This window comes from Bufo gargarizans, chromosome 6 (genome assembly GCF_014858855.1).
Source record: "Bufo gargarizans isolate SCDJY-AF-19 chromosome 6, ASM1485885v1, whole genome shotgun sequence".
Classification (NCBI taxonomy): domain Eukaryota; kingdom Metazoa; phylum Chordata; class Amphibia; order Anura; family Bufonidae; genus Bufo; species Bufo gargarizans.
Window position 1 is genome coordinate 343,754,183 of NC_058085.1, and position 16,703 is coordinate 343,770,885.

At 47.4% G+C, this 16,703-nt stretch overlaps 2 protein-coding genes across 2 annotated transcripts in view; one reads left to right on the plus strand and one right to left on the minus strand.

Moving 5' to 3' along the window:
* The window catches only part of FANK1 (fibronectin type III and ankyrin repeat domains 1), a 106,045-nt gene extending 91,305 nt beyond the window's left edge, over positions 1-14,740 (minus strand). The window contains exon 1 of the mRNA XM_044297169.1: positions 14,688-14,740. Within this exon, the coding sequence (XP_044153104.1) occupies positions 14,688-14,700 (13 nt within the window). The 5' untranslated portion in view covers positions 14,701-14,740. The remainder of the gene's footprint in view (positions 1-14,687) is intronic.
* The window catches only part of DHX32 (DEAH-box helicase 32 (putative)), a 66,875-nt gene continuing 64,745 nt past the window's right edge, over positions 14,574-16,703 (plus strand). Inside the window, exon 1 of the mRNA XM_044297164.1 lies at positions 14,574-14,653. The gene's annotated coding sequence lies outside the window, so the exon portion shown is untranslated. The remainder of the gene's footprint in view (positions 14,654-16,703) is intronic.

Here is a 16,703-nt window from a genome sequence, read left to right on the forward strand (position 1 = left end):
AGCGGGGGGTTCTGAGGAACAAGCTGACAGCTAAAGTTCATGTACACCCCAAGCAATCAGAGGAGTGGGGAATGGAAGTGTCATGTAAAAGGGGCCAAGGAAGAAGCAAACACCCAGCCCAAAATGTGGCGCCACAATGGGGAGCCCATATGGATCTATGTTATGACCCCCTCCTTTATGTAAATTAGCGCTAGACCCAATAGGAAGTGTTCTTTATAAACAGCGCATTCGGAAAGTCTTCAGACCCTTGTTATGCTGCCGCCTTCACGCCTTGTACTAAAATATAAAAAAATCGATGTTTTCCCCATCAATCTGCAGTCAATACCTCATAATGAGAAAGTGGAAACAGAATTTTAGAAATTTGTGAAAATGTATTAAAAAGGAAAAAGGAAAATTTTTCAGCTTTATAAAAAATTCTCAGGAGCACAGTAGTCTCCATAATTCTTAAATGCAAGAAGTTTTGAACAACCAGGACTCTTCCTAGAATTAGGCAAGTAATCGGGGGAGAAGGGTCTTCGTAAGAGAGGTGACCAAAAACCCCAAGGCAAAAGGTACCCATCTGCAGAAGCCACCTTGACGCCAGTAATAGCCTGACACACATTGATAAAAAATGTGCTCAAAGAGCTTCCATATTTCATGTATGGTAGGTATAGTACTGCTGTAATGCAGAACGATCCCTAATCCCTAGTATAACGGCGTGCTGCCATGTTTTAGCTTTATGGATGCGCACCTGTGACTTTGGATGCGTTCGGCTAAATTTCCTTGCAGTGTTCACATCCCAGCAAGTACGGCCTGAAGGCAGGGAAGCGTGGAATTCAGACACTTCATACCGGGTGGTGACCGACATTAAATGGACGACAATAGGATTAAAAAGAAGAACATGTGAGATGTCAGTAATTAAACCGCATTTTAATTGACAGCGTAGAAGAAATGTGGTCGGAGTCACAGCTGTGGTTATGAGTGGCAACTGAAGAGCGCGGCGTGAGGCATGGCAGAATTATTACATGAGGTGCCTGGCGAAGGCCGGGCCAGAACCTGACGCTTCACTGCGATCTCACAGTGCCAAGCCTCAAACTATAGAAAATCCTCCATTAAGGGGCATCTGTCAGCAGTCTTGTACCTATGACACTGGCTGACCTGTTACATGTGCACTTGGCAGCTGAAGGCATCTGTGTTGGTCCCATGTTCATATGTGTCCGCATTGCTGAGAAAAATGAAGTTTTAATATAAGCAAATGAGTCTCTGGGAGCAACAAGGGCGTTACCATTACACCTAGAGGCTCTGCTCTCTCTGCAACTGCTGCGCCCTCTGCACTGTGATTGACAGGACCAGGAGTGATCACCTTTACACTGCCTGGTCCTGTCAATCACAGTGCAGAGGGTGTGGCAGTTGCAGAGAGAGCAGAGCCTCTAGGTGTAATGGCAACGCCCCCGTTGCTCCTAGAGGCTCATTTGCATATATTAAAACATCATTTTAATACGGGCACATAGGAACATGGGACCAACACAGATGCCTTCAGCTGCCAAGCGCACATGTAACAGGTCAGCCAGTGTCATAGGTACAAATCTGCTGACAGATGCCCTTTAATGGGGTTGTCTCATCTGGGACATTGGTGGCATATTGCTAGGATTTGTCCTCAATGTCAGATAGATGGGGGTCCCAACTACAAAGGAGCAGATATTTCCGGAAGTCCCACTATGGAACTGCTGGAAGCAACGAGCCAGCACTCAGTTATTTTCATTGGTCCCACAGAAAAAAAAAAAAGAAAAGAAGAAGTGCGGCCACACATTCGCGGTGCGCTCTCATTCTCTTTGGACCTGCACCTATCTGACATTGGTGGCCTATCCTAGCGATCTGGCACCTTGTCCCAGGTGAGACATCCCCTAAAAGGTTATGTGAAAAGAGGGTAAATCAGGCAACCCCTTTAAGAAACAAACAAGGAAGACCCCCTAAGTGTCAGAACGGGGCGACGAGCTGTATAGTAGAGATCCGTTCATACCCGGCTGGAGAAACCCGCAGGAAGCGATCGGATACAGAGATCATGTCTCCGGCTCCTTCCTCCTCCACAGATGTGGCTTCTGTAATATCCTATGAACCTGAGGCAGCTGCGGCACCGCGCCATAGAGCAAATCATGACTTAGTTAACAGCCTCCGGAGACCGCCGCCGCCTGAAATAGCAATTTTGCTGCAAACAAGTGAATCATAAGAGAGAATGACTCCCAACAGACAATTTGTAGGGAGCGAGGAGAGTGCAGATCTGTGTGTGCGCCCGGATGACATTTTCTGTGATGATGAACTGACACCAGACTAGGGCTGCAGGAAACCATTATTTTAGAAATCGAGTATTCTATTGATTATTTTTTACGGTTAATCGAGTACTCTAATAAGAAAAAATGAATTAATAGACTGTTTTCCTTTATAAAAACTCAGACCCCCTGCCATCAGTCCCCAACACCCTTCGTTCCCCCCGGTGCCATCAGCCCAAGTGCATTAGTTCCCCAGGGTGCCGTCAGCCCTGTTCCCCCAGTGCCATCAGCTCTCCCCCACCCCAGTGCCATCACCTCTCCCCCACCCCAGTGCCATCACCTCTCCCCCACCCCAGTGCCATCACCTCTCCCCCACCCCAGTGCCATCACCTCTCCCCCACCCCAGTGCCACCACCTCTCCCCCACCCCAGTGCCACCACCTCTCCCCCACCCCAGTGCCACCACCTCTCCCCCACCCCAGTGCCACCACCTCTCCCCCACCCTAGTGCCATCAGCTCTCCCCCCCACCAGTGCCATCAGCTCTCCCCCACCCCAGTGCCATCAGCTCTCCCCCACCCCAGTGCCACCACCTCTCCCCCACCCCAGTGCCACCACCTCTCCCCCACCCCAGTGCCATCACCTCTCCCCCACCCCAGTGCCATCACCTCTCCCCCACCCCAGTGCCATCACCTCTCCCCCACCCCAGTGCCACCACCTCTCCCCCACCCCAGTGCCACCACCTCTCCCCCACCCTAGTGCCACCACCTCTCCCCCACCCTAGTGCCATCAGCTCTCCCCCCCACCAGTGCCATCATCTCTCCCCCCCACCAGTGCCATCATCTCTCCCCCCACCAGTGTCATCAGCTCTCCCCCTTGTGCCATCATCTACCCCCTTGTGCCATCATCATACACCCCCCCCCTTGTGCCAGCAGCTCATCCCCCCCCCCCCCTTCCCCCGTTACTCCTGACACCCAGAGTGCACAGCGTCATTGGTTGGCACCCGGCCTTCGTCACACCAACTTACCTTTCCAGCAGGGGCGCCTCTGACACTCAGGGGCGGATTAAGTGCATGATAGGCCCGGGGCCGTTCACCCAACTTGGGCCTCTGCCTCCATTTTAGTTTATTATTATTTTTGTATAAAAAAGCTGCGGTGCTTCATGAGCGCCACAGTCTCTTCCTAGGCCATATGACATCTTCAGACTAAAGAAAATACCCCAAATTGGGTCCTAAACTGAAAAATTTGGTCGCCAAATTTAAAATGCATATAATTATTTTTAAAAAAAGATTTGGAGGAGAATACATCACCACATACCTCTTACATCCAGGGACATCTCCTGTCATGTAGACCTTCTCTTTCCTCTTCTCCTCCGTTAGACCACCATGACAAATTCTTTCAGCCGCATCTCATCTCTACAGAGTTTGTAACACAGAGGCGTAAGATTTCTCAGTTTTTCCATCAACCTCCTCATCCTGGTGTCCCCACAGTGTCATCCTGCTGCCACCCCCAATACTGTGCCCGTTGTGCCCCCCAATGCCCCAGGTACTACACTGCTGAAAAAATAGTGACCCCAGTAGACAAAATTGGGGCCAGTTATCAAACTGGTGTACAGTAGAACTTGATTTCCAAAAGAGCTGTCAAATATGAAAGGTGGAATCTGATTGGCTGCTATCGGCAACTAAGCCAGTTCTGCGTTACACCAGTTTGATAAATTACCCCAAATGTCCCTATAGTGTCTACAGCAGCTATAATGTCCCCTAGAGTGCCCCCAGTAATAATACCACCCTCTATTGTGCTCCAGGCAATAATCCCTGTATAGTGTCCCCAGAAATAATAGAATGGCCCCTACAGTGCCTCCCCAATAGCATGGCCCCCATATAGTAATTTCCACCACACTGCCCCATATAGTAGTTTGCCCCACACAGTAAATTCCCCTACATAGTAATTTGCCCCACACTGCCCCTACATAATCATTTCCACCACACTGCCCAATATAGTAATTTGTCCCCACACAGTAATTTGCCCAATATAGTAATTTGTCCCCACATAGTAGTCCCTCCTATAATAATTTGGCCCCACACAACCCCCACATTCCCCCCCGATGTACTCGATGTCTCTTCCCTAATATGTCCTCCTGTGTATCCCCCCCCCCCCCCACATGTCCCCCAAAGTAGGCACATGAAATGAAAAAAAATTAAAAATTAAAAGCTAAATACTCACCTATGTCCAGGGCCAGGCGCTTGCTCGCAGAGGAAGGCGGGATGAGGCAGGCATGCACACGTCACAGTGCTGCGTACCAGCACAGGCGTGCGATGAAGGCCTGAAGCCTATGGCGGTGATCGACGACGGGACAGGGAGCTATGCGCTCCTATGCCCCGCCGCAGTATGTGAGCGTTCGGGGCGGCGTTGGGCCCCCCAGCGGTGCTGGGCCCGGGGCTGCCGACCCGAACTACCCTATTGTAATCTGCCAGTGCCGACACTCCATCGTTCCGCGCTGCTCTGTGCCTGGCGTCACACAGCGCGTCAGGTCACGGCGTGCGTACGTCAGCAGGTCAGTACAGTCCAGGACCATGGACGTGCTGTGGAGTGCTGGAAAGGTGAGTATTCAGAGCGCAGCGGGAGACCACGGAGTAGTCACGTGACACAAACGAATCCTCAATGCAATTTTTATTTTTTATTTTTGTGTCGAACTACTCGATTTAGTCGAGTTCTCGTTGCAGCCCAACACCAGACCCTGGATAATATGATTTTGCAGGCACCAATTAAAGCTGGAAAGGATGTCAATCGTCTGCAGAAGTGATCCCAGGGGCCCGTGTTATTAAACACCTGGATGCTCCCTGGATAGCCATAAATGATAAAATTCACACAGCCTGCAGCCACCACTAGGGGCAGCGTGCTGCAAACTGTCAATAATAACATAGAATGCAGACGGCTCCCCCTAGTGGTGACTTGTAGGATTTAGGATAATGTTCACACGTCGTTCCGCAGCGGCAAAGTGAATTAGATTTTACAAAATCTCATCCACATTCTGCAGGAATAAAATCTGCACAGAATTCACACAGAAATTTACCTGCGCTGCAGATTTTAAATCCCCATTGCGTCAAATCATACCACACAGGGCGTGCACGGGGTATAATCCGCCGCAAATCTGCATGTCACGTGTATTTTGTTATAAATTGGTCAAAGATTTCCTTCCGCTCCCATGCGGACGTACTGTGAAGCTCCTGGGATAAGCGCCAATCCATGCTCTATTGTGTTGTGCATTCACGGCCGTGTCAGTCTTGTGGACCGCAAACCGCAGATCTGCAAAACACGGACACTGGCCGTATGCACCTCACATCCCGGTGTTGGACCCATTGACTTCAATGGGTCCGCGATCTGCATGCTGAAGCCATTCCAAGTGTCCTATGGCTTCAACACGTGGATCGTGAGCTCACTGAAGTCAATGGATCCCCACAGCCGGCGTCCATTTTTTGCAGTCCACAAAACGGACACGGCAGTGTGAATGCACCATTATAAGAAAAAAACGAAAAAAACTACACTGCTACAAACGGTTACCATAACTGCCCCGAGACTATTCATATTATTCATCAAAGTGTAATACAAAACCCCATGCCCCATAGAGCCCCCCGAAATTAACAGGGGGACCGGTCAGGCATGTGCACTGCCGCTCCATTCATCTCTATGGGAGTTCTGGCGTACACAGCTGCAAGAAAAAGTATGTGAACCCTTTGGAATGATATGGATTTCTGCACAAATTGGTCATAAAATGTGATCTGATCTTCATCTAAGTCACAACAATAGACAATCACAGTCTGCTTAACTAATAACACACAAAGAATTAAATGTTACCATGTTTTTATTGAACACACCATGTAAACATTCACAGTGCAGGTGGAAAAAGTATGTGAACCCCTAGACTAATGACATCTCCAAGAGCTAATTGGAGTGAGGTGTCAGCCAACTGGAGTCCAATCAATGAGATGAGATTGGAGGTGTTGGTTACAGCCGCCCTATAAAAAACACGCACCAAACTCTGGCATATGCTAACATCCCTGTTAGCGAATCTACGATACATAAAACACTAAACAAGAATGGATTTCATGGGAGGATATCACAGAGGAAGCCACTGCTGTCCAAAAAAACATTGCTGCACGTTTACAGTTTGCACAAGAGCACCTGGATGTTCCACAGCAGTACTGGCAAAATACTTCTGTGGACAGATGAAACCAAAGTTGAGTTGTTTAGAAGAAACACACAACACTATGTGTGGAGAAAAAGAGGCACAGACATTTTGCAAGAGAACTTAACCACTTCAGCCCCGCTAGGTGAAACCCCCTTCATGACCAGAGCACTTTTTACACTTCGGCACTACACTACTTTCACCGTTTATCGCTCGGTCATGCAACTTACCATACAAATGAATTTTACCTCCTTTTCTTCTCACTAATAGAGCTTTCATTTGGTGGTATTTCATTGCTGCTGGCATTTTTACTTTTTTTGTTATTAATCAAAATGTAACGATTTTTTTGCAAAAAAATGACATTTTTCACTTTCAGCTGTAAAATTTTGCAAAAAAAACGACATCCATATATAAATTTTTCGCCAAATTTATTGTTATACATGTCTTTGATAAAAAAAAAATGTTTGGGCAAAAAAAAAATGGTTTGGGTAAAAGTTATAGCATTTACAAACTATGGTACAAAAATGTGAATTTCCGCTTTTTGAAACAGCTCTGACTTTCTGAGCACCTGTCATGTTTCCTGAGGTTCTACAATGCCCAAACAGTAGAAAAACCCCACAAATGACCCCATTTCGGAAAGTAGACACCCTAAGGTATTCGCTGATGGGCATAGTGAGTTCATAGAACTTTTTATTTTTTGTCACAAGTTAGCGGAAAATGATGATGATTTTTTATTTATTTTTTTTTCTTACAAAGTCTCATATTCCACTAACTTGCGACAAAAAATAAAAAATTCTAGGAACTCACCATGCCCCTCACAGAATACCTTGGGGTGTCTTCTTTCCAAAATGGGGTCACTTGTGGCGTAGTTATACTGCACTGGCAATTTAGGGGCCCAAATGTGTGAGAAGAACTTTGCAATCAAAATGTGTAAAAAATGACCGGTGAAATCCGAAAGGTGCACTTTGGAATATGTGCCCCTTTGCCCACCTTGGCAGCAAAAAAGTGTGACACATCTGGTATCGCCGTACTCAGGAGAAGTTGGGGAATGTGTTTTGGGGTGTCATTTTACATATACCCATGCTGGGTGAGAAAAATATCTTGGTCAAATGCCAACTTTGTATAAAAAAAATGGGAAAAGTTGTCTTTTGCCAAGATATTTCTCTCACCCAGCATGGGTATATGTAAAATGACACCGCAAATCACATTCCCCAACTTCTCCTGAGTACGGCGATACCAGATGTGTCACACTTTTTTGCTGCCAAGGTGGGCAAAGGGGCACATATTCCAAAGTGCACCTTTCAGATTTTGCAGGCCATTTTTTACACATTTTGATTGCAAGGTACTTCTTACACATTTGGGCCCCTAAATTGCCAGGGCAGTATAACTACGCCACAAGTGACCCCATTTTGGAAAGAAGACACCCCAAGGTATTCCGTGAGGGGCATGGCGAGTTCCTAGAATTTTTTATTTTTTGTCACAAGTTAGCGGAAAATGATGATTTTTTTTTTTTTTCTCTTTTTTTCTTACAAAGTCTCATATTCCACTAACTTGCGACAAAAAATAAAAAATTCTAGGAACTCGCCATGCCCCTCACGGAATACCTTGGGGTGTCTTCTTTCCAAAATGGGGTCACTTGTGGCGTAGTTATACTGCCCTGACAATTTAGGGGCCCATATGTGTGAGAAGTACTTTGCAATCAAAATGTGTAAAAAATGGCCTGCAAAATCCGAAAGGTGCTCTTTGGAATATGTGCCCCTTTGCCCACCTTGGCATCAAAAAAGTGTCACACATCTGGTATCGCCGTACTCAGGAGAAGTTGGGGAATGTGATTTGCGGTGTCATTTTACATATACCCATGCTGGGTGAGAGAAATATCTTGGCAAAAGACAACTTTTCCCATTTTTTTATACAAAGTTGGCATTTGACCAAGATATTTTTCTCACCCAGCATGGGTATATGTAAAATGACACCCCAAAACACATTGCCCAACTTCTCCTGAGTACGGCGATACCAGATGTGTCACACTTTTTTGCTGCCAAGGTGGGCAAAGGGGCACATATTCCAAAGTGCACCTTTCGGATTTTGCAGGGCATTTTTTACACATTTTGATTGCAAAGTTCTTCTCACACATTTGGGCCCCTAAATTGCCAGGGCAGTATAACTTCCCCACAAGTGACCCCATTTTGGAAAGAAGACACCCCAAGGTATTCCGTGAGGGGCATGGCGAGTTCCTAGAATTTTTTATTTTTTGTCGCAAGTTAGTGGAATATGAGACTTTGTAAGGAAAAAAGAAAAAAAAAGAAAAATCATCATTTTCCGCTAAATTGTGACAAAAAATAAAAAATTCTAGGAACTCGCCGTGCCCCCCACGGAATACCTTGGGGTGTCTTCTTTCCAAAATGGGGTCACTTGTGGCGTAGTTATACTGCCCTGGCAATTTAGGGGCCCAAATGTGTAAGAAGTACCTTGCAATCAAAATGTGTAAAAAATGGCCTGCAAAATCTGAAAGGTGCCCCTTTGCCCACCTTGGCTGCAAAAAAGTGTGACACATCTGGTATCGCCGTACTCAGGAGAAGTTGGGCAATGTGTTTTGGGGGGTCATTTTACATATACCCATGCTGGGTGAGAGAAATATCTTGGCAAAAGACAACTTTTCCCATTTTTTTATACAAAGTTGGCATTTGACCAAGATATTTCTCTCACCCAGCATGGGTATATGTAAAATGACACCCCAAAACACATTCCCCAACTTCTCCTGAGTACGGCGATACCAGATGTGTCACACTTTTTTGCAGTCTAGATGCGCAAAGGGGCCCAAATTCCTTTTAGGAAGGCATTTTTAGACATTTGGATCCCAGACTTCTTCTCACACTTTCGGGCCCCTAAAAAGCCAGGGCAGTATAAATACCCCACATGTGACCCCACTTTGGAAAGAAGACACCCCAAGGTATTCAATGAGGGGCCTGGCGAGTTCCTAGAATTTTTTTTTTTTTGCATAAGTTAGCGGATATTGATTTTTTTTTTGTTTTTTTCTCACAAAGTCTCACTTTCCGCTAACTTAGGACAAAAATTTCAATCTTTCATGGACTCAATATGCCCCTCACGGAATACCTTGGGGTGTCTTCTTTCCGAAATGGGGTCACATGTGGGGTATTTATACTGCCCTGGCTTTTTAGGGGCCCTAAAGCGTGAGAAGAAGTCTGGAATATAAATGTCTAAAAATGTTTACGCATTTGGATTCCGTGAGGGGTATGGTGAGTTCATGTGAGATTTTATTTTTTGACACAAGTTAGTGGAATATGAGACTTTGTAAGAAAAAACAAAAACAAAAACAAACAAAAAATTTCCGCTAACTTGTGCCAAAAAAAATGTCTGAATGGAGCCTTACAGGGGGGGGTGATCAATGACAGGGGGGTGATCAATGACAGGGGGGTGATCAATGACAGGGGGGTGATCAATGACAGGGGGGGTGATCAATGACAGGGGGGTGATCAATGACAGGGGGGTGATCACCCATATAGACTCCCTGATCACCCCCCTGTCATTGATCACCCCCCCTGTAAGGCTCCATTCAGACATCCGCATGATTTTTTACGGATCCATGGATCGGATCCACAGAACGCATGCGGACGTCTGAATGGAGCTTTACAGGGGGGTTATCAATGACAGGGGGTGATCAGGGTAATCAGGGTGATCACCCCCCTGTCACTGATCACCCCCCCCTGTAAGGCTCCATTCAGACATCCGCATGATTTTTTACGGATCCATGGATACATGGATCGGATCCACAGAACGCATGCGGACGTCTGAATGGAGCCTTACAGGGGGGTTATCAATGACAGGGGGTGATCAGGGTAATCACCCCCCTGTCACTGATCACCCCCCCTGTAAGGCTCCATTCAGACATCCGCATGATTTTTTACGGATCCATGGATACATGGATCGGATCCACAGAACGCATGCGGACGTCTGAATGGAGCCTTACAGGGGGGTTATCAATGACAGGGGGTGATCAGGGTAATCAGGGTGATCACCCCCCTGTCACTGATCACCCCCCCTGTAAGGCTCCATTCAGACGTCCGCATGATTTTTACGGATCCATGGATACATGGATCGGATCCGTAAAAATCATGCGGACGTCTGAATGGAGCCTTACAGGGGGGTGATCAATGACAGGGGGTGATCAGGGAGTGTATATGGGTGATCACCCGCCTGTCATTGATCACCCCCCTGTAAGGCTCCATTCAGACGTCCGTATGCTTTTTGCGGATCCGATCCATGTATCCGTGGATCCGTAAAAATCATACGGACGTCTGAACGGAGCCTGACAGGGGGGTGATCAATGACAGGGCGGTGATCAATGACAGGGGGGTGATCAGGGAGTTTATATGGGGTGATCATGGGTGATCAGGGGTTTATAAGGGGTTAATAAGTGACGGGGGGGGGGGGGTGTAGTGTAGTGTAGTGTTTGGTGGGACTGTACTGACCTACCTGAGTCCTCTGGTGGTCGATCCTAACAAAAGGGACCACCAGAGGACCAGGTAGGAGGTATATTAGACGCTGTTATGAAAACAGCGTCTAATATACCTGTTAGGGGTTAAAAAATTCGGATCTCCAGCCTGCCAGCGAATGATCGCCGCTGGCAGGCTGGAGATCCACTCGCTTACCTTCCGTTCCTGTGAGCGCGCGCGCCTGTGCGCGCGCGTTCACAGGAAATCTCGCGTCTCGCGAGAAGACGCGTATATGCGTCCAGGAGGAATAAAGCAACCACCTCCCGGACGCATATCTGCGTACAGCGGTCGGGAGGTGGTTAAAGGGAGTCTGTCACCACATTTTAGCATGTTAGACCGTTAAAATAGGGTTATGTGATCCAGCCAGAACATAAAAACGGTACCTTTGTGGTAGAAAACGGACTTTTCAATTTGCAGAAAACGAACTTATAAGATTATCTTCTGAGCCCTCTCAAGTGCCCAGGGCGGTCTCTCAATCCTCGGAGCCCCAGGCAGGCACCTCCTAAACGGCTGATAACTCCGCCCTCCGTGCGCCTCTGCCCGCCCGTTTACTCCCCTCCCCTGTCCCTTTCCACTGCGGCTGTGCGGTACAAATCGTAGCGGGCGCATGCGCAATAGGTATTGCGATGCCCTGCCAGGAGCGGGCATCGCATTGTGCATGCGCCCGCTACGATTTGTACCGCACAGCCGCAGTGGAAAGGGACAGGGGAGGGGAGTAAACGGGCGGGCAGAGGCGCACGGAGGGCGGAGTTATCAGCCGTTTAGGAGGTGCCTGCCTGGGGCTCCGAGGATTGAGAGACCGCCCTGGGCACTTGAGAGGGCTCAGAAGATAATCTTATAAGTTCGTTTTCTGCAAATTGAAAAGTCCGTTTTCTACCACAAAGGTACCGTTTTTATGTTCTGGCTGGATCACATAACCCTATTTTAACGGTCTAACATGCTAAAATGTGGTGACAGACTCCCTTTAAGGCCATCTGTCCACCAGCTGAAGCTCAACAGAAGATGGGTGTTGCAACAGGACAACGACCCAAAGCATAGAAGTAAATCAACAACAGAATGGCTTAAACAGAAGAAAATACGCCTTCTGGAGTGGCCCAGTCAGAGTCCTGACCTCAACCCGATTGAGATGCTGTGGCATGACCTCAAGAAAGCGATTCACACCAGACATCCCAGGAGTATTGCTAAACTGAAACAGTTCTGTAAAGAGGAATGGTCAAGAATTAGGCTAGGTCTACACGACGACATTTTGTTGCACTAATGTCGCGCGACATTTTTTATAATGGCAGTCTATGGTGTCGCACTGCAACATGCGACAGTCGCAGAAAATCCATTTGAGATGGATTTTTCTGCGACTGTCGTGTCGCAGTATGTCGCATGTCGCAGTGCGACACCATAGACTGCCATTATAAAAATTGTCGCGCGACATTAGTGCAACAAAATGTTCCGCCCTATCTGTCGCACGACTTTTTGTCGCGCAACAAATGTCGTCGTGTAGACCTAGCCTTACTCCTGACCGTTGTGCACGTCTGATCTGCAACTACAGGAAACGTTTGGTTGAAGTTATTGCTGCCAAAGGAGGTTCAACCAGTTATTAAAGCCAAGGGTTCACATACTTTTTCCACCTGCACTGTGAATGTTTACATGGTGTGTTCAATAAAAACATGGTAACATTTAATTATTTGTGTGTTATTAGGTAAGGCTACTTTCACACTTGCGTTTTTCTTTTCCGGCATAGAGTTCCGTCACAGGGGCTCTATACTGGAAAAGAACTGATCAGTTTTATCCCCATGCATTCTGAATGGAGAGCAATCCGTTCAGTTTGCATCAGGATGTCTTCAGTTCAGTCAGTTCAGCATGCTACGGTTTTATCTCCGGCGAAAAAAACTGAAGACTTGCCTGAACGCCGGATCCGGCATTTTTTCCCATACGGATGCATTAGTGCATACCGGAATGCTGGATCTGTCGTTCCGTTCTGCGCATGCGCAGACTGAAAAAAAGGTGAAAAAAATAAATGCCGGATCCGTTTTGCCGGATGACACCGGAAAGACCGATCCGGCATTTCAATGCATTTTTTCGACTGATCAGGCATTTTTAAGACTGATCAGGATCCTGATCAGTCTTACAAATGCCATCAGTCGGCATACGTTTTGCCTAAACCGGCAGGCAGTTCCGGCGACGGAACTGCCTGCTGGATCTCTCTGCCGCAAGTGTGAAAGTACCCTTAAGCAGACTGTGATTGTCTATTGTTGTGACTTAGATGAAGATCAGATCACATTTTATGACCAATTTGTGCAGAAATCCATATCATTCCAAAGGGTTCACATACTTTTTCTTGCAACTGTATGCCCTCAATCATTTCAGGGGGGCTCCACAGACTCCTCGTTCTTGTGATCTAATAGTTATCCCTATCCAAGATAAGGGGATCACCTAGGGGCAGACCTAGACCCCCCCCCCCCCTCCCCGGCAGCTTCATCTTCCCCCTTGAGTGACAGGGCCAGAGACCCTCACCATCTTCTTGCCTGGATCTGTCACCCAACGCATGTGCAGACGGGATCTTGTTATCTGGGAAAGTAGAGGGGGATGAAGCGCTACATTTTTTCCGGCCCCTTCATTCTCAAGATCGGTGGGAGCCCCGGAGCTGAGACCTGAGACAGAAAACCCCTTCAACACCAGATATCCATTCTGTTACTTTTTTTACTTGGAGGTTGACAGTTTCTGAAACAAAATCCGGATACAAAAAACCCAGCATGCTTCTATTGTTTCCAATGGGAAATGCACCGCTAGTGCGTACACCGCGCTTTTTCTGTAGGAGCAACTGAACTATATAAGAACGTGAATTGATTCTCGGTTTGCTGTGCGTCAGCCCTTTTACATGGATTTCACGCAGCACTGCAAACTGCGGCGGATACCACGCGCTGACCCTCAGATTTCTGCCGCAAAAATACACATCAGTTTTTTCCGAGCTGTGTTTTCTCCGTGTGAGCGTGTCGTGTCAAATGTCAGCAGCGAAAGCAATGATGTTTTCATTCACTGACAACAAGCAGAGAGCTCAAAAGGGGTCGCCTCACTTCAGCAGATGGCGTTTATCATGCAGAGAAGGGTAATACAAGGCACTTACTAATGTATTGTGATTGTCCATATTGCTTCCTTCGCTGTCTGGATTCATTTCTCCATCACATTATACATTGCTCGTTTCCATGGTTACAGACCACCCTGTAATCCAGCACCATTGGTCGTGTTTGCACACTATAGGAAAAAAAAAAGCGTCAGCCTATGTGCGCTTCTGGACACCTGAGAGTCTAGTGTCTTTTCCTGTAGAGTGCAAGCACGTCCACCGCAGGGTGGTCGTAACCATGGAAACGAGCAGTGCATAATGTCACGGAAAAATGAATCCAGTCAGCAAAGGAGGCAATATGGACAATCACAATACATTAGTAAGTGCCTTGTATTAAATTTCTCTACATAATAAATGCCATCTGCTGAAGTGACAAAACCCCTTTATGTGCACCTTACAACGACGTGTCTCCAGTGTGTGCACACACCTGGTGGGAAACTACATCTCCCGGCATGCACTGACACCTGCTGCGCGGAGCATGCTGGGAGTTGTGGTTCTACTCCAGGCAGTAAATCACCACTTCATACGAGTCCCTGCCTGAGAGTTCCGGGCAGTCCCCAGGAGCTGACACTCCTCCCCCGGCTCAGCAGGCACAGGTAACGTATAGCTATACACCAGCGTGTCCGTTACCTGCCGGCTCCATGCTCCTCTCACTCCCCCGGTCTTTTAGAGTTGTTGTTGTGGTAAAGCGTAGTGCGGTTGTCATAGTAACGGCCGGGTGCCTGCCGCGGAGTACGGAAGCCCGGGGGGCCTAAAAAGTCTCTGCCTGCGGTTTGTTTTGGTGACCATGGCTTTGTAAACGTGGCAGGCGGCGGGGGCTGATATAGGAAATACACTCGTGTATGACGTCACTAGCCGCCCCTCACGTTTATATACCTGGTCTACGTGCGGTTATGGCTCTGTGGTTACAGGACAGACCGCTGCCACTGAGAGGGAATCCCCCCCCCCCCCCCCACATGACAACTGGTAATGTCAGAGGGTCGGACTATTGACACCTGCACCAGTCCAAACACTGGGGGCTGCAGGGGTCGGGGGTCCAAATGGTTTCCAGGACTGGAAATGACTTACACCATGCAAATTCTACATTAGGGGCCTGGAACGTCATGTTGCCCCCCTCCACCATCTCTAAGCCATCGCCCCTGCCTGAGTGACCGTTTGGGGTCTCAGTGGTTGGATCCCCTCCGATCCGTCTGTCCGTTATTTCAGATTGTAATGAAAAAAGACACAAATCTGCAATGGTAGAGAACACACGGATTTGCTCTGGCGTTTCCCTGTAAAAAAAAATTTAAATATATATATATTTTTTTTTTTTCATACCGCATCCTTTTTTTTTTTTTTTTTTTAACTCTTTTCTAAAGCCCTTGCACCCGTGCTGTATTTGAATTTTTAATTTTTTTTAAATGCACCCAAGTGGAAAAATAATGAGTAGGCAAAAAATGCTTGTGTTTCACATTTCCAATAGACTTTCGTCCAACGTCCGGAGCTGACCCTTTATTTTTTATTTTTTTCCAAGCAAAAAAATTAATAAAATAAAAATATGCGCCAAAAACACATTTGCAGAAAAAGCCTGAAAAGCTGTGAACCCAGCCTTCTATACTAGTGGTGTGCAGGAAGGGCGCTTGTTACTGCAGGGTTTTCCTGCACCTGTCATGTTCGGCCCCATCTCCCTGCGCTGTCTGTTCTGCCGTTAGACGCTGTACACACCCTATGTATGAGCAGTGCATTGGTTTAGGCCTCATGCACACGACAAATTGCGGATCTGCAATTTGCGGAATGGCGAGGACAGCTATTAATAGAACTACCTACAGGTTATTTTTTTTTTATGCGGACCACGGAACGGAGCAACGGATGCGGAAAGCACACGGAGTGCTGTCCGCATCTTTTGCGGCCCCATTGAAGTGAATGGGTCTGCATCCAAGCCGCAAATGCTGCGGCTCGGATGCGGACCAAAAACGACGGTCGTGTGCATGAGGCCTAAAGCTCATTTCAGACGAGCATGTTCACAGCCTCAGGGCTCGTGCACACGGCCATCAGCGTTTTTGCAATCCGCAATTTGCAGAGCCCGGCCGTGGGCATTCCGTATGTTGCGAAACTATACGTCCTTCCCTCTGTGGAACCTCAAAACGGACAAGAATAGGACATGTTCTAATTTTTTTATTTTTTTTGCGGGCCGTGGAATGGACATACGGATGCGGACTGAGCACGGTGTGTTGTGCGCATCTTTTGCGGCCCTGTTAAAGTGAATGGGTCCACATCTGATCCACAAAACAAACGTGGACAAAAAACACCAAAAAAACACAGCCGTGTGCATGAGCCCTAAGGCCTCTTTCACATGACCGATACGGATTAGCTCAGGGTGCGTTCAGTGAAACTCGCACCATTTCGCAAGCAAGCTCAGTCAGTTTTGTCTGCGATTGCGTTCAGTTTTTTTTCCGCGCGGTTGCAATCCGTTTTGATGCGTTTTTCACACTCTGAAACTCAAAACTGAAGATTAAAAAAAAAAAACAACTAGCAACCTTCAGTGAAAAACGCATTGCATCCGTTTTTTCACTGAAGCCCCAGGGCTGCGTGAAAAACACAAAATCTAGAATGTGCTGCAATTCTCAAGCAATGCAGAAATAATGCGTAAAAAAACAAGGGCGGCTC